The sequence below is a fragment of the Metopolophium dirhodum genome, chromosome 8, assembly GCF_019925205.1.
Source record: "Metopolophium dirhodum isolate CAU chromosome 8, ASM1992520v1, whole genome shotgun sequence".
NCBI classification, from domain to species: domain Eukaryota; kingdom Metazoa; phylum Arthropoda; class Insecta; order Hemiptera; family Aphididae; genus Metopolophium; species Metopolophium dirhodum.
In genome coordinates this window covers 34,857,029-34,882,286 of record NC_083567.1, presented here as the reverse complement: position 1 = coordinate 34,882,286, position 25,258 = coordinate 34,857,029, and the positions used below count along the sequence as shown (strand labels likewise).

At 38.2% G+C, this 25,258-nt stretch overlaps 1 protein-coding gene across 7 annotated transcripts in view; it reads right to left on the bottom strand.

The window, feature by feature from the left end:
* The window catches only part of LOC132950795 (protein grainyhead-like), a 107,828-nt gene that overhangs the window by 26,880 nt on the left and 55,690 nt on the right, over positions 1-25,258 (bottom strand). For 6 of the 7 annotated variants that reach the window (XM_061022362.1, XM_061022360.1, XM_061022365.1 and 3 more), the window contains exon 3: positions 9,557-9,973. The exons of the other annotated variant lie outside the window; for it this stretch is intronic. In XM_061022362.1, the coding sequence (XP_060878345.1) occupies positions 9,557-9,973 (417 nt within the window). The remainder of the gene's footprint in view (positions 1-9,556; positions 9,974-25,258) is intronic. 7 annotated transcript variants of the gene reach the window in all.

Genomic DNA, 25,258 nt, shown 5'->3' with positions numbered 1-25,258 from the left:
CAGTTTAGGCGGCAGAGACGACGACGACGACGACGACGATGACGACACACGCGGACCGGCGCGAGATCCCTTCTGTGCACGCAGGGCTCTTTCCTCCATTCTAGTACATATATATTACTATTATTATTGCCTAACTACGGGCTGCTCCTACCTGTACACACGCACCCAATATCGCGACGTCTCCCGAGAAATTATGCGCACAAACCGGTTTACGAGATAAGAATTTTTTAGCGCATTGTTAAGGGATACATAATATTAATAATAATAGTACATATATAATATAACGTTATGCTCGTATACAGCGAGTAATATATGTTAACAGCAGGGCCATTGTTACGAAACGTTCGTTTAAATATATAACTGTAAGGCATTTTTTAATTAATCTTGATAGTATAAATCCGTTGTAATAAAACATATTCCCACACGCGAGATGTATTCGGGTATGCTCCGTAACACCTATATAATAATATTATACCTGGTATTATAGGTACCTACATAATACATAACCACCGTACTGTTGTTGCTGCCGTTGCCGGCTCCTCCTCCGAACGGTGGCCAATTATAATATGATTTACGCGGCGAAGATTTTCAATTCAGCGATCTCGACGACGCCCGCGAGGTATTATTCAAGTTTTCTTCTCAGCCGTAAAAAAAGGCCGCGCCGTTCCGTCTCGCGCGCGCGCCTCCTGCTCTACAAGATTCATAGCCCCCCCCCCCCCGGGCAAAAGGATCGACGAATTATCGAAAAACATGATAAAATAATATAATAATATCATAGTCGCGCTAATAGACAGTTGACCCGCGGACAGAGGTCATCGAATACATAATCGCGTTTTAATGTCCGTCCGTGGCGAGACGAATTAATTTTTTCAATTGTCCGTACCTATTATTATTATTATTATTATTATATTACTACGATATTATAACATTATAATATTGTTATAGGATCTCCACCGGGCACGATTATTATTATTATTTTTACAGCCAAAGCGGTCCGTTTAACGCGCGTTGTTTTATATACATATAATATTATATCATACATCTACATCACGAGTCATGACGATATGATTATTACAAGCGTACGCGATATAAGTACCGTCGACGACGTGTAATGCGTTTTTAAACGCATCGTTTTTCTCGGACGAAACTCGTGCAGCGTTTATCGTTAACCGCTCACATCGACGGTTATACACGCACACACACACACACACACACACACACACACACACACACACGCACACACACAAGTACACAACCCATCATCGTAATAATATAATAATAATAATAATAATATACGCATCTGCACTCAACGAGGTGATTAATAATTAGATACGGCGCAGGCGGACGAGATTTCCGCGAGAAACAATTACAAAGTGACGGATATGGTCGTTTCCCGGGCGCGACACGTTTCGTACCCAATACCTACACCACTTCAGTTTTGTACGCATCCGATCTACACCAATGATATTGTCATGCGTCCTTGTTTTCGATCGACGTGCAGCTAATATAATATAGCGGCGACGCAGCCTCTCCGATCGACCAGATAGATCCGTCCGGACCCCCGTCGATCCCGGACGCCCATGATAATGTATCGAATTACCATTAATATTAAAATGTTTGATCACACCACGCAGTAACAATGCGGCGCGTATAATAATATAATATATGATGTAGGTACAGGTACACGGCAACTAGAGCACTTAATACGTACAATTTTTTTTCCCCATCCACATAAAGTACCAGCTACTTCTATAACATATTACTATGCCCATGTCATAACGATATTATACGCGTATATATGTTAATTATCATTCCAGTTGATCGATCAACGCGGACTACCGGACACTCAATGGTTTTTTAAAAAGCTATACATAATACGCCGCCGTAATAATAATTATAATAATGATAATATTAATAATCCAGTCTCCGTCCCGAAGCTATTTACCGAGATTTTAATAACATGCAGTTGCAGTCGCTGTTTACATTACGCACGGTACCCGTATATAATATCCGTCGATGTCGTGTATATGTGATAATATAATAATATACGCGTGGCCATAAAGTTTTGCCAAAATCTGACATTATACGCATTGTCACGTGCAGCAACTAGTCGATTTCGTTTTAATTGCTGCCGATGTCTGTATTTTAACGCGATGAAATGTGTAGAAATTGTTCGAGCAGCATACCCGCGGCACGACCTCGGAACGAGGAAATAAAAAAATAACAAAAATCTTACATCTATATAGACAACCGCACACACATTTCTTGGCTAAGCTCGTACATAATATTACGATATCATTACGGCGTAGGTTTGCAACGTGGTCATATATTTTTCGTTTATTATTATGGCTTCACACGGTATTCACAGTAATAACACTGCAACGACGCCGTATGGTAATTGCACTGTGCAGGCTGTGGGTTCTGATTTTTCGGTGTGTGTCCAATATGAATGCGTATAATACGTGTAAAATATAGTATATAACATCTATGTATTATAATTTAAGCCAATACGATGTATACAATAGACGAGGAAGCGGCGTATTAACCATTTATCGGTTTTCGACAAGGTCATCGCAGGAAACTGTTGCATCCGAAATATATACGTACACTACACACAAAATTATACACATATATGTATATATAAATAAATAGGATTGCGACTGCACCGGACAGGTGTTGGGATCGGTTTCGTTTTACAACACGCACGACAACCCCTTTTTAGCCGTATTCTTACACAACAATACTATACAACAGTACTATATATATATGCGCGTGTGTGTGTGTGTGTGTGTGTATACCACCGATATATATGGTATATAAGGGTGAGCGGCGGCGGCAACCCCTCTGGAAAACATTACGCACCAACGGATTCTTCTAGTTAGTTTATTTTAATAATAAATAATATGATAAAAAAAAAATATTAGGGAGACGAACGGCAGCCGACGACGGTGGCGGCGGCGTCCAAGTGCGTTTGCTCCGGCACCCTTTCCGAATACCCGATTTCCCATCACTTCATTGAGCTTGTCATAATGAACTCGTCACGGCATCACTCACTCGTTCACTCGACGCCACTGCTGTTTTTTTTTCGGTACGTGTCAATTTACAACCAAACACTACCACCACCACGTTTGTGCTGCGTTCGTCACACGACCCGACGACGTCGGGTCATTAGTGCGTCGTACATAGGTATGTACATAATATAATATTATACACATTATATTATAAAATAATGATATAATACGTACGGTGCACACTGCGATACGATAATAATATATTATATTATAACATAGGTTCGGCGCGAGTGCATAATATAATAATATAATATATGATATTATATGATTGTCCCCGCGTCGCGTCCGTGTAACGATTTATTCCGTTGATGGTGTAATGGGCGCGAAATTAAAGCGTGTACGTACGCGTGTTTAAAAAAAATCGAGTTCAAACGGTGTGAAAGACCTCTCCTCCACTTAAAGGCATACGGCGGCGAACTGCACGCGTAAAATAATATATAAATACGCACTGCGACACATATACACACATAATAATATACACATATTATATTCATTATACACATAGACACATGCTCACAACCGGATCTGGACATTTGATATCGCGGTACGTCGTAATGTTACACGCGGGACTTGCGTGTCGGATCGTCTATCTTTGCGGCGGCGGCGGCGGCGGTGAGCGATCGAGCGCGCGCGACCGACGACGACAATATAATATATTAGAAAAAAACAGGTTTTAGCCATAAGCTGGAGAACACACACACATAAAACGAAATATATAGGTAAGTGAAAAAAAAAAAAAACGGGCAAAATGAAAAGAAAAAAATCAGAAAACTCGCCTCGCCGAAGCACCACCAGCTTAAACTTGTCAAAAACGCCAAAATTAATGTACCCATTTTATACGTCTGGTTTTCACCGCCGAGACGCAGGCGCGAGCGCTCGTTCTTCCCAAATGTCATTGCACAAGTCTAATTAGAAAGTTGTTTCGGTCATCCGCGATCGCGTGTGCATGTGTGTGTAATATATTATATTTGAATATAACATTATTATACCTATATAATACAGGTAAACTCTACACACTGCCGCCGCGGCGACGGAGACCGATTTAATCAGTCCTGCTGCTATATGCACTCCTGCGCCGCCACCGCCGCATATTTTATAAGAACCCAACCGATAACAGTATTTTTTTTTTTCCGTATAGATAACTTTCTAAGCCACTCTCGATAATTATGCCGATATGTATTATAACGGTCGTTCCAGCGGCGGCGCGGGATGCGAATAATCAGCATTTTATTTCCGATTTTTTTTTCTCATATATACCAGCTATATATTACAATATCATGGTATATTGTATACTATTCTATAGCCTATAACATATCAGATGTGGTCGATGAAATAAGTGATAAAATATTATATTTATAACGGCGGACGTCATCTGCTGCAGCGGCTCGTCACATGCGCGCGCGATCGTGAGCCGGATAACGCTCATTGTCAATGACGATATTGACCAATAAAAAACAATCGGCCCTCGAATACACGACGTTTATATTATATAGACGGTCGTAAAAATCTATCGTAACGTAAACATTAAGATCTTCAATCATAATTTAGGACTACTTGTCTACATATTATTGATTTATATTTATACATATTATTGTGTCATTGCGTGCGGCGCATAAAACGATATTTATTGTAATATGTGTTTATATATTGTGCGGAATTTAACGTTCTTGGACGAACCTCGGGATGGCATATAATATTATGATATATACATATATATAAGAGGACGGTGTTATATTATCGTATATATGTATAATATAATACGCCACAGAGATTGCGATCGTCGTGCGATAATAACGGCCGCAACACGGATTACCCATATTATAATATTGTGGCGATCGAATCGGCGAAATGGGAAAACGACTGCGGAGACGAGGGGCGGCTGCGGTCCTGTACAGAGGAAACTTTAACGCACGACCGAACACCGCGATAATCTATCTGTAATAATATAATAATAATAATATACGCACGTAGGTTTTACTGATCGGATCCGTTGAAAAGACTGCAGCCGAAACTGGTGGAGATATCGCGCGAGATATACGTATTATAGGTATATATATATGTATGTATTATGAAAAAAAACCAAACCGTTATCAACATAAAAACCATATATATATATTATAATACTGCCGGTACTACACGTCTGTGGCCCATTCGCGCGGATTGATTTTAGATCTTTATCCCGGACGATTTACAGCACAGCTTTGAACTCGTATAATATCGTATTATCGTTCACATAAATGCGGCGCTACGATACTGTCTATCACGTCGTGTATAATAGCGTAATAATATAATATATTAATATATTATATTATTATTCGTGCTATCGTCACATGCATATCGGCCCGTAATGCAGCAGCAGGCGACGAGCGCCCCTCCCAGCCCCCCCGTAAATAAACGTACGCGGGTACCACGCCCATCCGGACGAACGCGAGCCAATGCCGAATTAAATGGACTGGAAACCGAGGATGACACCTCGCACACCGTTTAACGACATGCCTCGGCGGTGGGCTCTCGTAAATGGAAATTAAAAGAAATTCGAAAACATACCAAAATGTATTACACCACGGCTAAATATACTATACCTATATAATATATATATTATATATACATTAAACGAGTAACGAGCATAATATGCAGGCTATATTTTTTTCTCACGTCTCTTAGTCTCAAATATACGCGAGTCACGTCCGGGAACGCAGTCTCCGATTGGTCGTCGCCGTGCGCCTCAACCCTACACGCACACGCTCTGCAGGAGTATATGAGTATTGCAACCACGCTGTATATGCACGGGATGTGCGCGCGCGAGAGGGGGGGGGGAGTGGTCCGCGAGCGAGATAATCTTCGGATTTATTCGTCCGTTAAATGTCGACAATTAGACGATGCCGAATATCAGATTTCGGAGACGCTGCAGCCGCGGCGGATATCATAATGTGTCCCATGCACGCGCTTGTACAAGACCTCCCGTACGTTATTTTTTAATATACGAACGAGCGTACATTGTAATGCGCACAAACTCGCGGCAGGAACACGTAAAATATTATAATATTATATAGGAACGTACACAACAAAAAAAAAAAGGGTTGCTCGCGCCCGCGTGCTATGAAATATTACGACGGCCGAATACGTTACGACAATGGGCTATAATTGCGAGCACATAACTACGCGTTATATATTATATAGCACTAGGTAAGGTACGTGTATGTGTGTGCACCGTGCCGGGGCTATAAATTATAGATCACGTCCCGCAATAATAATATTATAAATACCCGAGCACAAAAGAACCCGGGGGCCTAATTTTTGTGTGTACGCGCGCGCCCGGTATCGTCGTCGTCGTCTGGTAATTCGATATTATTAGTATCAAAAGTCCCGCGAGCCCATCGCGTAGATATAACAACATTTAAGTAGTATATTATGTTATAATCTAATATCGTCTTTATATTATAATATTATTGTAAAATACGCGACGAACCGCCATATCGCCGACTTTAGAGTTGATGACGAAGCCGTACGGGTGTAACCCTCTCACGCGACCGAAATATGCGCATCACATTTCTATGTAACGACAAAAAAATAAATAATATTATATTATATAAAAGTAGCGGTGGTTTCTGATTTTAAATGAGGCAAGAGAAGTATCTCTATTGTTTCTAACCAATTATAAGGAAGAGGGAAAAAAAACCGAACATAATATTTTTGCGACCCGCCGCAAACCAGACATATTGTGTATAGCCGTGTGGGTATAGTGTCGGTGTCGCAGTGTTATATTTTCAAAACAATAGCGTATAATATTATTATCATTATTACAATAATAATATATAATAGTAAGTGCTCTCCGGGCACGACTGAATATCAAGTTTTACAAACGTCTGCGTGCACTCGTTAAAAACACATTTCATCGTCTGCGGCGTATTCTTTTTCGAGTGAAATGTGCAAATATAATATGTAACGCCGCTTCTTTATACCTATATACCTAAAGGTAATATAATAATATAACACTTATACATGTTCCAGTGATATACAAAAATTAGTCGTTAAACCGATACTCGAAACGTGCATGCCCCGATTAGTAGATAATACATGCATAATTTTTTATTGATAAAAACAGTAATTGATATTAGGCACGATTGTGCAAGTACATAATATTTTGCCGGCAATGTGATTAAATTACAATACGATTATTCGTACTAACGTATTATGCATAATTCATACAAATATACTATGGTATTAAGTACATAAACATAATATTATATGTATAGGCAATTTATTTATTTAATAAAAGTTTATTATTATTCATCAATTTGTACGTATTTACAATCCAATGAAATGTACGTTTTTCAAACAAATATTATAATATGTTTATGGGCGTGCTTACAATTATTTACCTGAAATCCTTAGCAATACAATTATATTGTTATTAGGCATTTATAGTAGTTATCAAATTAAATTTAGAAATATCGCAATTGCAGACAAGTACCTAAAAGACGTTACAATCTACATCGTGGATTAATATTTTGCAGTTAAATATTGTCATATAATATATAAATATAATATCAACACTAAAATAATGACCAAAAAGTTTTTTTTTTTTTTTTTAAATTATATTTTCAATTACGGCATCAGTTACGACATATTCTGTAATATTATAAGGTTGAGTAAAGAACAATACTTTATTGTGTCGGGCAAGTAAAAGGCGTTTCTACCTTTTATAATATAATATAACCAACGCAATATAGAAGAACCCCATTGCTGCAGCTTCAAAGGCTATTATGGAAGAGTAGTGATATATCAAGGTTCTGAATAATAGGCCGTGGGGCTATTGTAATAGTCGACGGCCGTTTTCGACATTTATCCAGAAATTAAAGATTTCACATATCGCACAGAAAATCCGTTTGAATCGCGCAAGATACGGTATTTTTTGAGCATTGCGAATATTTACACATTATTAATTAATATTCTATTTTACAGAACTCGCCGTGTATAAAACTAGCGTAGTAACTAGTCGTATCATTGTATACCGCAACCGGGCGTATTTTTATTTGTTGATTTCTAAATATTGCGGCAAAAACTATATACCTAGCTGCATAATATAATATGTTATGCAGCATGATTTAGGTACAATATCAGATTATATTCGTAATGGCAAGATAACGTATACATATTACATAATATCACCGCAGATATTATAAGGGATACACACACAATAAAATGATATAAGTGCGTTAGTTATCGAACGAAATGCGTGTTATATTATAACGTCGATCTGTAGACGATTATAAAGATAATAACCTTATCGATTTTGTTTTATAGGTACCTCTAAATATAGTTAAGCGATGAACTTTATTGTCGTTACACAAGTCAGCCACATAACACGTTAATGTTGCATTATAAAATTAGGCAATAATGATTTTATTATATTATATATATAATGTAACATGAAATAAAATACGCAAATCGCCTAAAACGAATATCTTGAACGTGTATGGTATGTCATACCATTGAGTATCAATATATTTTGACAATATTATACACTCAATGGTATTACGAAAAGTGACGAAATTATAAAAACACCGATTACGCGACTAAGAGGATGAGAGGACTCTAATAGATTTGTTGTTATATTGTACGAGAAAACTGCTAAACCAAGTTTACGTGGATTTAAAACCATACGTTTTTGCGACCGTAGACGTAATAAATATTATTCTCACCATAAATAATGTTTAACATTTAAAAAAAAGCGATATTAACCTAAATTTGAGGGCATTACGCAATTGATTATCCTAAATATTTATCAATTAACACGACGCCGGCGCGATTTGAATATCAGTAACTCAAACAATCGTTGACCATAAACCGCGATGTCGGTATAGTTAATATAATTAGCGCCAGCGGTAACAAAATGAAACAAAGCGCCTATACAAGATGCCCTCGAAAATGTCGTTTTCTTTTAGTATTGCAGTGCACTGTTGCGATGGATTACATGGCCATACAATAACTCCCCAATCGACGACAACTCGGAAACTTGTTTTTGCCGTGCGACACATGCGTAGCCGACGACAATAAATTCGGCGGCGGAACCCAACCGAATGGCGGAGACAGTGCTTTCCTCAATCCTTATAAGCATATTTGTTAAAAAAAAAAAAAAAAGCAAACCTTAAGTATAAGTAAAAATGTTAGACACAAATATTAATATATATATACATCAAAATAACGGTGTTAAACTTGATTATTATGTTATTTTGTTTTATAATAATAATAATAATAATAATAATATCAACGATGCATCGTCGTATTCGGTTTTTGGTTATTGTGTTATTTTTGAAACACGACAAACGGCCAAGACACACATGTGCGCATAATTTATTTTATAGGAAAATGACGAGTTATGTATGCGATAAAAATGTATGAATAAAAAGACAAGCGGCGGCGGAGGTAGCAGCGGCAGCGATCACGCAGATTTATACGCGCGCGCGCGCTATGACACTTACGGCCATATGTCGGCAAGATGCTTGTCCTTGACGGAGTCGGACAGGTGCGGCAGCTTGTAATACTCGTAGACGAAACTGAGTGGTGCACCGCCCTGGCCCTGTCCCTGGCCCGACTGCTGGCCCTGTTCGTCTCCGGAAGCGCCGCCCGAAATGTTGAGCATGGCTGACGTGGCGGCGGTCAGCGGGTGCTCGTAGTACGACTGCCTCCAGCCACCCGGCTCGGCGGGTTGTTCGACCACGCCGCCACCCCCGCCACCGCCTCCTCCTCCCCCGGCGCCACCACCACCGTTCGTGTCCGAATCGGCCATGCCGTCGTCGCGGTGATGATTGTGTCGCCGGCGGTGGTGATGCTGTCCGTCGCCGTCGACAACGGCGCCGGTGACCTCGTCGTCCTCGCTGCAGCTACCCCGCCGTCTCCTACAAAAACAGCCCGCGAAAAAAAAACGTCCTCCGTTCAGGTATCACTATCGCACAGGTAGGTAGGTAGGTATGTGGGTATACATAAGTTTTAAGGGATACGCACACAAATAATAATTATATCATGGAAAGTTTCATTTCTATATTTTCCATTGTCCCCTGCACTCCCAGCGCGCCCTTACGACTGCTGAGCCTTTGCGAATCAAAAACTATGTGAGACCTATTGCAGTCATCGCCGCGTTTTTGTCGAGAAATCTTTGTTCAAACGGAAAACGATCGCGTATATTATTATTATTATTATTATAACATACTTGTGGACATATATATATATATACCTATAACGATCTCATAGGGGGAGCGGGGGGAGGGGGGGCAGGCGTCTAAATGGTGAAAATATGTTATAGATTTCAAACAACTATTGCAGCCGACTTTCACCGCATATTATATACGCTATATACGTAGGTACCTACGTTTAGGTATGTGTTGTATCGAATACGTGTCCGAGCGATACACGGCAACACAGATCGGACGAGGAAAGTTCACTCTTTTTCCAGTGAAATCCGCCGATCGATCGCATCTGACAATAGTAAATAATTAACGCGAGATGTCGAATGATAATGACGACGGCGATAAAAAACGGAAAGAAAAGATCTAATAGAGATCACGTGTAAGTACACACACGATACAACAATATTATGTCCGCTACCTATACAGTAAACGACGACGGCGGACGAGATCACGAGCGGCGCACGCGTTTCGTGAATGAATCGCGCGGACCGCGGATGAATGACAGCGCATTGTTGTTGCATTATTATTATTATTATTTCTATTATTATGAGGTAGACCGAGCGATATCCGGCGCCGAGGGGCTCACGTTTGTGCGCGCGCCAGACCGGACCGGTTCGGTTCGATCGACCGGTTTTCGGCGGCGGCTTCCTGCAGTAGACGTATTAAGCCGCTGCAAGACAGAAGACGACGACGGTGACGACTCTTCCGTTCGGCGAGGTGATTTATGAAAAACTGTGCCGAAAACAAAGGTCACCCGATCGGCGCTCGTCTTTCGTCTATACCGGCGGTGCCGGATTGTCGTTTTTTTTTTTTTGGGGGGGGGGGGGGCACTACGTAACGTGAATAAGTCGTCACTCGTCCGAAGAACTGGACCAAAGTGCGCCCCGAGAGACCGTGGCTGCGAAACTCGTTCTGCCCGCCCGCCGCCTAACAGAGAACAACACTAACCTATCGACGGCGACGCGCGCGCCACACCGCACACAATAAATACGGGTGTACGATGATAACCAGTTATTATTGTTATTATATTGTTGTAGTTATTATAGTTGTTGTTGTTGTGTGCGTGTTATATTGTTTGTATAAATAGTATATTATGTTTACCGCCGTGACCTTTGGTCTCGTTAAAAAAAAAAAAACTGAACCTGTTGTGCCACTGCACACGCGCGCCGCCAACTGCACCGACCCGACCGACCACGACCAGACCACGGTTCCCCAAACGATTTCATTAACAAGTGTCGTCGTCGTTTTCTCGTTTTCCGCTCCACGCCGCCGTGTAAACGCCGCGACCACGTGCAATATCACATTATTGTTATTATTATCATTATTAATGTATATTTTGCTCGACTGTCGGTATAATGATGTCGGAAAATACCGGTATATAATAATCATAGTTATGATTACGCGCTCGTTTTTCGTAATGGACCAAAATCGTATAACATCATCGGCGTTATCACGCGGTGTTTTTTTTAGACGCATATTATTATACTCGCGTAGATAGTCACCACAACATGTTTATAGAAATATTGCCAGGCGACTTGTTCCGCGTTCTTAGTTTCGACGTGGTGATGATAAGGGTGACTCGGAGATGTGCGTTGTGTGCTGCAGCGGATTGTCTGTATGAAGTGGCAAAAAAGTCATCGCATCGACGATGAAGCGATCTCGAAAAAAATTGAAAACCATACAAACAAAAAAAAATCTTGCGACGAATCGGATGTCGGCTCGGAAGACACACGACCCCCCCGGGTGATTAATTGTTTTATAAGATTTCCGAATAAATATAGCGCGCGCACCGCACAATGTGCTCGGGGGGAGGGATGAGACAGTGATCGGAGGGCATGAGAACTGCGTTTTGCGCCGACGGGTACATATTATACACAGGTATATATAGTATATACTGCACCCCGCGATGCATGGCTTCCTATCCCGGGCCGTGTTTACACAACCCTTTTGAAAATCATTTACGAAACAGCGGCGGTCTTGCGCAACGAGTGATTTTTTTTTTTTCGCGATCTATTCATGCGACGACGTTATCGCTGACGACAATGGGTAACCGAGCCTATATACACACACTGCACGCGATATATATGTATAATAATATGTATAGGTACGCCGGGCCCGGGGCTATTTGATGCGAAAAGGATTTAAAGGTCGACATTGACAAATGAGGAGCGCGCCGAGTGCGAGCGCATGTCGCGCGTTTATCACAGTTTCGATATTTGTTTTTTTTCGAGAGCGGGTATTATAATAATGCTTGTGTGTCTGAAGGAGATATAATATATGATGATGCGGCGTACGCGCGGATTAGAAGTCGTGTCGTACGATTTAAATATTGCGATTAAAAAAAGAATAATAATAATAATAAACGTAAAAGGTCATATTGTGTGTGCACAGAGTAACGGTTTTTTTTATTATTGTTATTTTCACCACCACGATGCTTGAAATTCTCATGATTTCGACAAATATGTTCACGGTTTGTTCACTGGGTATACCCGTACGCCCTTTCTGTAGTAGAGATCGGTCTATACATATTATGCAGTATATAGTCGATAATAAATAGGTCACCATTTACGAGTTCCCCCAACAGATATCGTCGGAAGTGGAATCTAAGGGTTTCCGAGTAAAAAGAGGAAATGATACACACGCTGCAACGTTCCGCACGAAAACCGAAGGTACATTATCCGTAGGACAGAAAAAGGACAACTACCATAATTATACTTAAGAAAACAAACAATGTAATTTTCAAACTAACCGCGGGCGCCGACCGAGTAACGATTTTTTTTTTTTTGTTTTCGTCGTTTTAGGTCTCAGGCGGCGCACATATTATAGCTATAGTATGTATATGGTACGCACGAAAATTAGATATATAATATTATTATTATATACGTAAACAACAATGTCAGTTTTTTACCGACGATATATTTTTTGATTACTGGTTTTTCGTCGTTTGTCAGCAACCGATCTCATGGGAATTTCCTCGTCGTCGCCATTCGTACATAGTATAACTACTCGGGTGTGTACTACGTAATATGTATATTATATAGATAGGTGTTCCTATATAATATCGTATAGGTGTAATGCACACACTCACACGCATAAACATATATACATAAATACATATGGATATAAGTACCCACTGCAGTCGCCGTCGCCGAGCAAATGATTTGTGGGAGATAATAAAAAAAAAATTACCTACCTAAGTAATAACTACGCATGCATGTATATATAGCGACAAGACGGCGTGTCCGTAGTATATTATATTAATATTATACACGGACAGAAGGGAAATAACACCGTTAATTTGGTACACGGAGTTATCCGAACAGTTATAATACTATACATGCACGCCGCTGAACAGACCATACACATTACACATATATGCAAATGACTGTAATCACGATGATTGCGCCTCGGGACCGTAGTCGCCCCGTCACACACATCCGTGAATATATAGTATATAATAACAATATAATACGATATCTACCCCCGAACGAGATGGAAGTCGATAAAAATGTAAATCCTATATGTATTTAGGTAGGTATACCTCGACTATATATATATATATATATATGATTCGTGAGGCCATTGTTGTTCGGCTTACACCTTAGGTATATTGGTAAGAGGTATAGACCTATATAATAATATGATCGCATATACCGAATACCGTACCAACACTTTATTTGGGGGACTATACGGGGCGAAAAAAGGGATAAGAATGTTTTATATATTATGAGTAAAAAACCGGTGACCCGCTGAATACAATGCAATGATATCGTGTGCGTCGTGTGTGTTATTATTATAGGTATATGTTTTCCTCGCAAACGTGAAAAATGCCATAAAACATTGAGAGTAGACCCGTTCAACTTAACCCAGTTATAATATATAGGTACCAGGGAAGGTTATACAATATATACCTATACACGAGTATAGGTACTCAGATGCTGTGAAAACGCGTCAACGAGAAATGTTGATTTATAAATTAACGCGGGCTGGGCAAACTAGCGTGCCATCGACCTAGAGAGCAATAACGTTTTTCTGTCCGTGCAAAATAATAACAAAATATCGTACAATTGCATAATCATTTTAAACGTGCGCATGTGTGCGTTATCCTCCATAGATACTAATCCATCGATCGATCAAATCGACCGATTACACACACACACCCATGTGCTTATTATAATATCATACACGATATATAGGGTATTTGGACCGGATATTCCTGTTTTGCGTAAGGTTGCCGCCACCGCGAACGCAGTGTCAAAAACGAAAAGGACGTCCGCCCGTCCGCGCCCAAGCCGATGCCAATATACGCGTACATTATGATACCTGCTACATGGCATATAATAAAATAATATATATATACAATATGACGATGGATATACGCCGATAGCGCAGCACGACACCCGAGTCCGGAGAAGCGGTTAGCCCTCAACGGTCAATTGTTTTTATACGCGTATAATATATAGGTACATTTGTATAAATCGAACGCGTTTTATGTGCCACAATGCACGCTCTCCCGTAATTAATATTATTTATGTCCGGTGTGCAGCCGAGACATGCATATTATAATATGATGGTGTTGTACGCGGCTGAGCGGACAAGAGAGACCGCGACCGAACTGTCTCTGCGCGCAGCACGAATTTAGCGATGGAAAACGGCAAGGACGGCGTGTCGGAACACTATAGAATACATAATAGGCACAATGATTTTGTAAATATGTGTTACATATAAATTGCATATTATTGTGCATCGCCTCGTGAGAAGGCTTTACCGCAACAATTCGGTTGCCAAATCGGTAGAAAACATATTCGATCTCTCGGCGGTATAATGTTATGCATGCGGCAGGGCGGCAGGCAGGTATAGGTATAAAATATATGAAAATCATCGGGTATTCGATATCGAAAGAAAAATTACGTACATAATAATATTAATGCGCGAGCTTATGTATACCTATAGGTATAATACCTTCGACGTTGACGAGGAAATTGAACAACAGCTGAAAGTATATTACAATATGTACACGTCGGTTTTACGACTGCACGTACCAAAATACAATATATATTATGTGTTTATGTGTGTGTATATATTATAATATATACGAATAGGTTAGCCGAAATGGGTGTATCCGCGAGATGGATTATTGCTCCGGTAAATTGCTTCGGGAGTACCTATATACATACATAACCAGCTAACATTATATACCTATAATATTATATAGCTATATGTGTATAATATAATACGCATATATTATAGATAGGAGTACTCGCTGACCACAAAAACCTGTGCCCCGCACACGGCGGGCTGCACATAATATTATAATATATCATTATATACTAGAACATATTATATACGCGTCTAGATATTATAGGTAAGTACGCGTTCCTAGTCGTAGACTAACATTACCCCGTATCTCCGTGTCCATGATGTATAATAATATAATATATGTAATGCATTTAGAGATCTACGAGCATACGCAACGGTTTAAGAGTCCATAATAAGGTAATAATAAGGAGTATTGTTGAAGATTTGTCGCGGATTCGAACGTTATCTGTTATTCTTTATATTTTCGCCACTGCCTCGATGAAAATTGCCGGTGTTGTATATTATGGGTCATATTGAATTATACATGTACATATATTCCGGTGAAATATAGTTGTGTCGATTACGTATTGCATTCATAAAATGCAGTAACTACGATGTTAATGATACCGATATATAGGACATAAAGGTATGTCATTTTACATCGTGTCGGACGTGTGTAATCGATTCGGCCGCATAACTGTGTTCAATATAAATATGTATATGCTTATACGCGTTTACAATAGTTTGTACATAGGCAACAAACTAGATAACATTGAGACGGTAAATTAGAAACGAAATTCCGAGTCTGGTGACGAGTGCACGCGCGTGCGTCCGGGATGCAACGAAGAGACGATATTATATTATTATATATTATACTAGAGATATCGCCATTTTCGTCGTTCAAGGGTACCCAGAGGAGTGCGAATAATATATATATATATATATATATCTATCAATATATGTAATATAATAATTGTACTTAAACCATGTATAAGGAGTGTGTGATTACCACGTGACTTAACTCGTCAACTCGGACCGCGACAAATACGCGGGGTTTTGCGTGTTGTACCTATATGTTTAGCAGCGGATCGTGCTCTATACATTCATAATTTGAAATCGTGTACTAATTAGCCACGATTTGTCGATATATTATAAGTATAGTCATTGTAAGATGCATTAATTTATCGATCAAATCAAAAAGTATAGTGATCGATGGAAACATCAAAGTAGGATCGTTATAGCACGAACGGGGGAGGGGAGTCGCATATAGTGTAACTATTCAACATCCCCTAATTCTACGTCAAAAAAATATTTTATAGGCAATCTAGGCAAGCACTTAGGTAATGATATTTGAATATTATAAATTATAACCCTATATCATTATACCTAACAAATAAATTATACATTTTATTCTATTTTAAACACGATACTTAGTGTGCGAGAAGGGTATTGCGATCGTTCACGATTGGTAATCCAACACTGTTCGAATAAAAACAAAAATACAAAACGTACGACGCAGCGTGGCGAGAAAGAAATTTTTATTTACGCGTAGGCAATCGAATAATATAACTCGACAGTCGATGGACGGAGGCGTGATGATAAAGACTATATTATTATATTATAGATGTTAGAGTGTAAATCTTTAAAATACGATTATTATCATTATTAAAATTAGCGCGATGCTATATTATAACGATATTATTATAATATAACCAGATGTTTCGAAGCTTTCTATTGGCCCACAGCGTGGATGTACTGCGGCGGTAGTCACGGTGAACACTGTAGATTATAATACATTGTACTTTACAGGATCGTCGGTACAGGAACAATAATATCATCGTAATAATAAAATAAATTACGGTCGCGCGAATATAATGTACCTAATATTTTTTAATAAGATTTTTCGCGGCGATTTAACCCCGAGGACCTCGCGAGCGCGGCGGTGACGGCGCTGCAACAACAACAACAATATGTGGGCGGAGGACGAGGATTGTGCAGCGGACACACACACATCATAATCTATCTGAATGCATAAGGTTTTTATATGTATATATGAACCTATGCATAGGTATCTACACGCGTGTAATATGCTGTGGGAACACCGCAGAGGTCGCGCGGCAGGTGAAAGGCCGTCGGTCCATCTCATATAATAATATCATCGCGTATCTGACTCATACCACTTATATGTGCAGCCAATGTGTGTGTGTGTGTGTGTATGATTGCTTATACAAGAAATGTATACGTATAGAATATCGACGTATGTACCAGAGTTATAATATTATAGGTAGGTACCTTTAACGAGGTATGATGTGCATTGTGCAGCCTCTCGCGTGCGCATGGACGCATCGTATAAATACGTAGGTACCAAGGTATATACCCCGACCGAGAAGAAAATATATGCGCGACCGTTTTAACACCCGGACGGTCACGTGCAGGGAAAAACTGTCAGCGGCACGTAAATAATAACGCGAGTTGGTATATATATATATATGTATTATATACAATAATATTATGTGTGTATAATAATATTATGATATGCGACAGGTACCAATATATAATACCTATACTAACATATAAATGCACGATCGTATGCATATAATATAATATGTATACCTTATACAACAATGTTCGCTCGAAATATTACAAAACCGTCAATTCCAGCACGCGTCGTGATTGTTTTCGATGTTATAAAACACATTGTTGGGGTAATTATAAAGGGGCTTAAATTAAGACTCGATAATATATATTATTATTGTTATTAGAGTTGTGTATAATACTACGTCACGTATATAGGATTTTTTTTTATTTTTATACTTATTTTTACCGACAACATTCTCAAAAAAAAAAAAAAGAATACGAAGCTCATTGGAAAATAAATTGAAATATACTCGGGCTGGGGTAGAATATATATTACATGTGTGTGTGTGTCTGTTTATCGACGTCGGCGATTATAATAATAATAACGTGTCGCGCAAAGAATTTTGATCAGTCGTCGGTGGCGGAGGCATGCTATGGCTGCATTGCTGTATATACTCTACGCACATCGGCTAGGCGAATCACGAGGAAAATTCTCATAGTTTTATATATTATTATTTATTATTGCTATTTTTTTCTTCTTATAACATTATATTACTCAACGCTGCATGGTACGCGGGACGATTCTCCTATTCGCGCATTCGTATCACGTACGGGCCAAATCGTTCCTTACCGGGAATAAAAAAATCATCGGCCACTCCGTACTAGATCTTTGCCCGACCGAGACACGGCGAACGACCGCGATCCGGGAGATGATAATAATATAATATTATATTGAAGTAACATCGCATCGTAGATATCAGTTTCGTCGCTTCGAGGTAATATTTAGGTATCAGTTTCGCCGACGACCGAATTCAGTCGCGTTGTTCTCAAACTCCAATATTATTTTCAGTGCGTCTCCAACGGATTACTGCACCACGTCGTGAAACACGTCCACATAATATTATACATCTGAGGTAGTTTTTGTAATCGTCACAACTCACAACCAGCGTCTACAATAGTGATAAAATATCGATCGCGATGCTGCTGCAGCAAGAACCGCTTCAGTCGGCCCGCACTGCAATCAATCGATTGATGACTGCAGGGGTTAATCGTTGGTGTTTAATCAATTATATATAAGATATATTCTCGTCTGGGTTTTATGTTTACACGCGTACAACAGGCAAGTATTAGACACGCAAGAACAGCGCGCGTGCGATTGAGATCGTGATGATCAAAATGCCGTGCTCGAAACAACGACGACAACGACGATAGCTCGCGTGCGGGGTCTGCTGCAAGAACGACTATTATACTTATAGTCATGTACGTTTTTATTATTATTGAATCGTTATAAGTATTATACATTAGGTATATACTGAGACTGCGGTAGCAGTAATCTCAACGCTGCTGCGACTATGTTTTTCCAATCGTGACACGTTCGACCGGGACATCGCGGGTGCAATATCTGGATAGAAAAACTTTTGTCGTTTGTTGTACAGATGTAAAATCTATTTTATTCGAGAAGTTATTGCACATTGTGTAAGGTACATGAAGTTGTAGTGTGCATGATATAGAGGTACGCGTGTTTACAGTGTATTATGATGACGATGATTAAGTTGATGAAGATGACAATAATGTCCGTTTACTGAGCGCGGGGTCTTAAACCGGTATATTAGGTAGGTAAACACAGCAATATTATATTATTATATCCCATGCGGCACGTGGTTGTAGCTGTAGTACCTATAATATAGGTAGTGTACGCCACACGCCGAGGGTAATTTCTTGAAATACCGGACCCTCGAACTTGTTCCGAGTGTATATTAAGGTATGTGTGCATACAGGTTGTTGCATACTAGTTTGGCGGCAAGAGAGGCGAAAGATACTACTAAGTACCTATACTGCTACTACTATACTACTAGTATTAATATTTACTACTACTACTACTACAACTACTACTATATTGTTCAATTACTATATACATAGTTACACTGCTTCTGCTCGTTTATTATACTACAACTACCTACAACAGTACTACGACTACTATATACAGGTTCACAAGCACGACACCCACGTCAAATGGTGCAGTAAGCCGTTTCCATTCATAAAACCAATGATAATAATAATAATAATATCTAACGGGTATTCGGCCATGTACACGAAACGCACATGGTTTAAAGTTTAAACGATAGTCGATCGTCATTTTCAGTACACCATCGACATAATATTATTTACACACAATAATAGTATGTATAGGTACCTATATTATGAATATTATAATACACGCGTATATCGTTATTAATTATATTATTATCGCACTATATATCTATACCTACGACCGGAAAACGTTGTATATGCAAACACGGAACACAGTCCGTTTAACAATTATTATATCGTAATACGCGTCCCCTTTTATTTATTTTTTCGTGCATACCTATAAAGTATAAAGTATACACATACTATACATATACGTATTATCTGCAGCCTACAGGTAGTCGTTTCGAAATATCTGTTGCGTCGACGACGATTTCTCAACTACATATATTATTATTCTTCGGGTTTTTTTTTTTCATTCTTTTCATACGCCTTCAATAAAACATTTTGCGAGCAGTTTATAAACCCGTCTTCTCTATATATACCTACAGAATATATATATAATTTTTTTTCTCTCCGTTTTCTGCAGTAGCCGGGACGACGACAATGGCCGACGATTGATGTCGGTCGTAAAACAAAATTGGTCTGATATATCTGCCGTTTTTTTTCTTCTCTCTATACGTTTACTCTCATTCCTTCCTGTATACCGTCCCGGGTTGTGATGGCCAATTAAAGTACCTATATAATGCTGACGGTGCAGTGTCGGCGGGGCCCGCGGCGGTCGGTACATATATACATATGCGGCAAAATATATAAGACGACAGAGACAGAGAGATATAGTTTGAGAGGGAGAGTGAGAGTGGGTCGGTGGGGTTTGGCTCGCGCACATAGAATTCTAAACTCGGAACTTTATTCGCATTGTGCTCGGGAAGGGTTTTATGAGAAAATATAATAATAAAATAAAAAAAGAGTGTACCTCTATATAACATCGGTAGGTATATAATATAATAACAGAAAAAAAAAATAGTCACATGCCAATAAATATAATAAAATATAATATATTATATGGGCTGCGTACGACGACGGATCATGAAAAAAAATGGACTGGTGACGACGAGTGTATTGCGCGCGAAAATATGTTGCGGGCGGCCGGGTCGATAGAGCTGAATAAATTCGTGTGTGCGCGCGCTCTCGGCCAGACGTCTCCCGATTGGTCGGACTCGTCCTGAGCGGGCGGCGACCATTAGCCGGGCGGCGCGGCGTCGGCGTGCTATCGCGTTATTTATTTTTTAATTTTTTTTTACGACAAGTGCGCTTTGCTGCTAGACCAATAGATAATGATAAATAATCAAATCTACGCGCGCGCGCGCACACACACACACACACATAATATGATAAATAAAATATATTATCACGTATGCGCGCGCACGTACATGTATGCGTATATAAACGTCACGCGCGTGTTGCCGATTAAATTATCTATAAGGCGCGGCGGTAGCGGCCGCCCGCCGTCGTCCCGGCGCCGATTTTTATCTATATTACGCGTACTTATATATAACATATTATTGATATAATAATGATAAAATAATAAGCATTATAAATTACGCGTCGTGTACAATATTATTGTATTGATACGTATGTAAGTTTCGCAGATTATAACACTACTACCTAGGTATATAACATTAAATTATTATTCCGGCGTGTTTATGAGTTATGGTATATATTATTATATAGTATAATAATATATAGACAACGCCATATACACTGGAATATAATCGATTTGTATTATTATCATGAAGTACAAGTCCGCGGTATTGCAGGTATCGTATGGTCGTTTAGATATTAGATAGGTAGTTATATATTATAATAAGTATACTGCGGAAGACGACTACGATCTGTGCAAATAACGAATATTATATAGGCACTATACATATATATATATACATCTGCACTGTCGGCAAAGAAAAATTAACGATCCTATAATAATTTATCACGACACGGCTGTACCCGTGCGTTTTATCGTTGTGCCTCTGTATATATGAAATATTATATTATAGGAATAGGTTACTGCTATATTATGATCGTTTGATGTATGCACTGTAGTGCCTCCTATATTATGACAACGTAATAAAAATGATAGAAAATAATAATGCGGGCACATGAAGCCACGACGATAAAATAATATTCTAAAGTTCCTACCAAGGTATGCTTAGATAATATACTGCAGATCTGATCCACTCGTACTATCGTCGTCAGTCGCAATATAATAATATAATATATACAAGTGCACTTTAATACGAATATCGTACAGGTTAGGTGTACCTATAACCGGGAATTTTTTTTTTATTTCTTTACAATATATTCGGTTGAACATACGCCTAGCGATATAACGTCATTATTATAAGTAGGTAGGTATACGTTTAAAATATATAGTGCCTCTGAATAATAAACTTGTAAAAAATTTCATTTATTATAACTATTTCATTATTTTTTATGTATTATAACTACATATTATTACCCATAATATAGATTATAAGTAGGTACAGACATATACACCGCGCAATGTATTATAATGCCAATGTATAATAATATAATACAATATATTATTATACATTTATGTATGTGTAATTTGAATGCGTGCACGAAAGTTATAAAAATGTAATTTTACGACAACGATATTTTTCCAAACTAGTGCATATAATAAATAAATAAAAAATTAAATACGAAAACGATCTCTAATAAAGGTGATTATTTTTAAGGCATATATTATTATAATACGCACGTTCTACTTTTTATGCGGTTAAAAAATACAAATAAAAATTAATAGCGTTCACGAAAATATTGTCTAACACAGAATCTGATGTGTTGTCGAATTTTTTTTCTTTTAATAATGCATTGCAGCAATATTTGTTTTTATTGATTATTTTATATAATTCTTTAAGCCTGTAGGTTATAGTAAGTTGTATTATAAACTTGCAATTAAAGTCGATTTCGCCCCTATACAATAATATAATATCTATTATAAATTACCTACGTTCTTATTTATTGCTTTTCAAACAAACGTTCAGAAAATATACGGGCACGTGCATGTAAGGTTGGATATCCACACAAATTCGTTCGTCACGCGCGTTAGGTAGACTATATCTATATAATATAATACTATTGGGTTCAAATCGTAAATCAACGCCACGCGATTCCATTACAGCAATATGCGCCATGATAATAATAATATAATAAAATATGCCTTCAGCTTTAAAATCAAAGATTTCATCGGGGACACCGACTTTCAATGAAAAATGATTTCAAGGATAGTAGTATACGCGAGGATTTTTGTATCACTGGGAGTTTTCGATAGACCGATGCTTATGTGTGCGATAAATTACAGAAATCAATAACCAATACAAGTGTGTGGTGTGTACACAATCGTAATATTTATGACGGTAAATTAGTAAATAACTAATTAATTTATTATTACGAATGTACGCGATGACAATCTAATATAATATATTACGTATATTATGTTCTCAATAATATTTCTGCAACTCACCGATACGGGAATAATCTTATTCGCGTCGAAAAAAACGTTACGACATCGTGGCTATCACGTGTTATTTGTATAAGTACTTATATCGTCGCGGGAATAAATACAGAATAGTTTTTAGATAAGTAATAATAATGAGAAGAAAAAATCACTCTCGGCGATTCGAACGTAACATATTTTATATTGACTGTCGGGCGAGTTTCAAACAAAACACCAATCGGGAACGATACAATTTCACAAACAGAAATAAAGACACGGTTTAATGCGTATGCCGCACACAGACGCGCGCGCATATTGGGTTGCCTAATGACGGGTCCCTTGAATATTATAATTTACTTTTAGCACTACAAACTATTTTTTTATTTAATATGAAAGTGTTATATTTTGGGGAAACCGAGGGAGTAGTCAATGCACGAACGAAAATAATACCTAAAATGCGGGAATTTCATGCGATAATAATAATAATGACCTGCTCGGGATTATAAAGAATACTAAATATTATGTACTGACGAAGCGGGAGAAAAATGTATGCTATCATTTAGGTACACTACCTATTAAATGCGATACCTTATTGCTGATCGTGTTTATCGCCACCTCGGATAAGCGGACGAGCGCCCACACGAACAACAAGCGTCAATATTAATTACAAAATAGTATTAATAATTTATCATAAAATATTTGATAAGTTATAACTTTAAGGCTACTATATTAACGTTTACACATCGACGTAGACATTTATCATAATATGATATGTGTCATGTGTGCTCCAAATGAGAATTGCACACTTTAAATAAATATATATATATATTATAAAAACGCGAGCCACGTATGATTTTAACGGTAGGCGTATTATGTAGACCTACTACACGTTATATAGATATTACGTTTTTTATTTAAGGAAAAAAATACGGAGTGGTTGAAAGGAACAAGGTGTAGTTAAAAACGGGGTATTGATCTATATAATAATAATAATAATATATTATAATATTACGCACGCGGCGTACTATGATTTTATATAGATGATAATAATAATTATAATAATAATGATATCCGTCCGTCCGTCCGTCGTCAGCGGGGATTTATTTTCTTTTGGACTTAACGTTTGCCTAGTATATTATACTACATTGAAGACTACATGCACCTAATATTATAGGTACGTTTCTTTCTAAGTATGTTATATTATTATATGATGATTGATAGACGCATGTCGATCGTCGGATCGGAAAGCATTCATTAATAAAGAGCACTAAGTATTTATTTTTTTTTCTTCCCTCCCGTTGATTAATGGTCGAAAGTATAATAATATAATATACGTATATTATGATGGCTTATAGCGTACGCGATGAGATGCGTGTTTCTAACGATCGTCTGCACAGCCAAGAATAAGACGAACGACAATGAACGTTTAATATTTTTTACAATCCTCACGTCATTATTGTGATGCTTTCAAAATAACAAGTAAATATGTTTTAATTAAAAACAAAATCGAATACGATAAATGATTTATAAACACAGGTATATTATTATATATGATATGCCAGCTATCTATGTACTAAGTTGGGAAACCCTAGGTTTTTTTTTATTACTCGAATCACATTGATAACAGTGTAAAGTAAATAGATTATTATATTATAGTTATCAGTAATCACTTATCGCTTACCCATATCCATCATACCGTATCCGGAAATAATTTATTAATTTTCGAAAAATTCTAAATTGAACACATCGAACCAACAACACCAGTGTTGTTACAAGGAAAAGTTATATGGCAC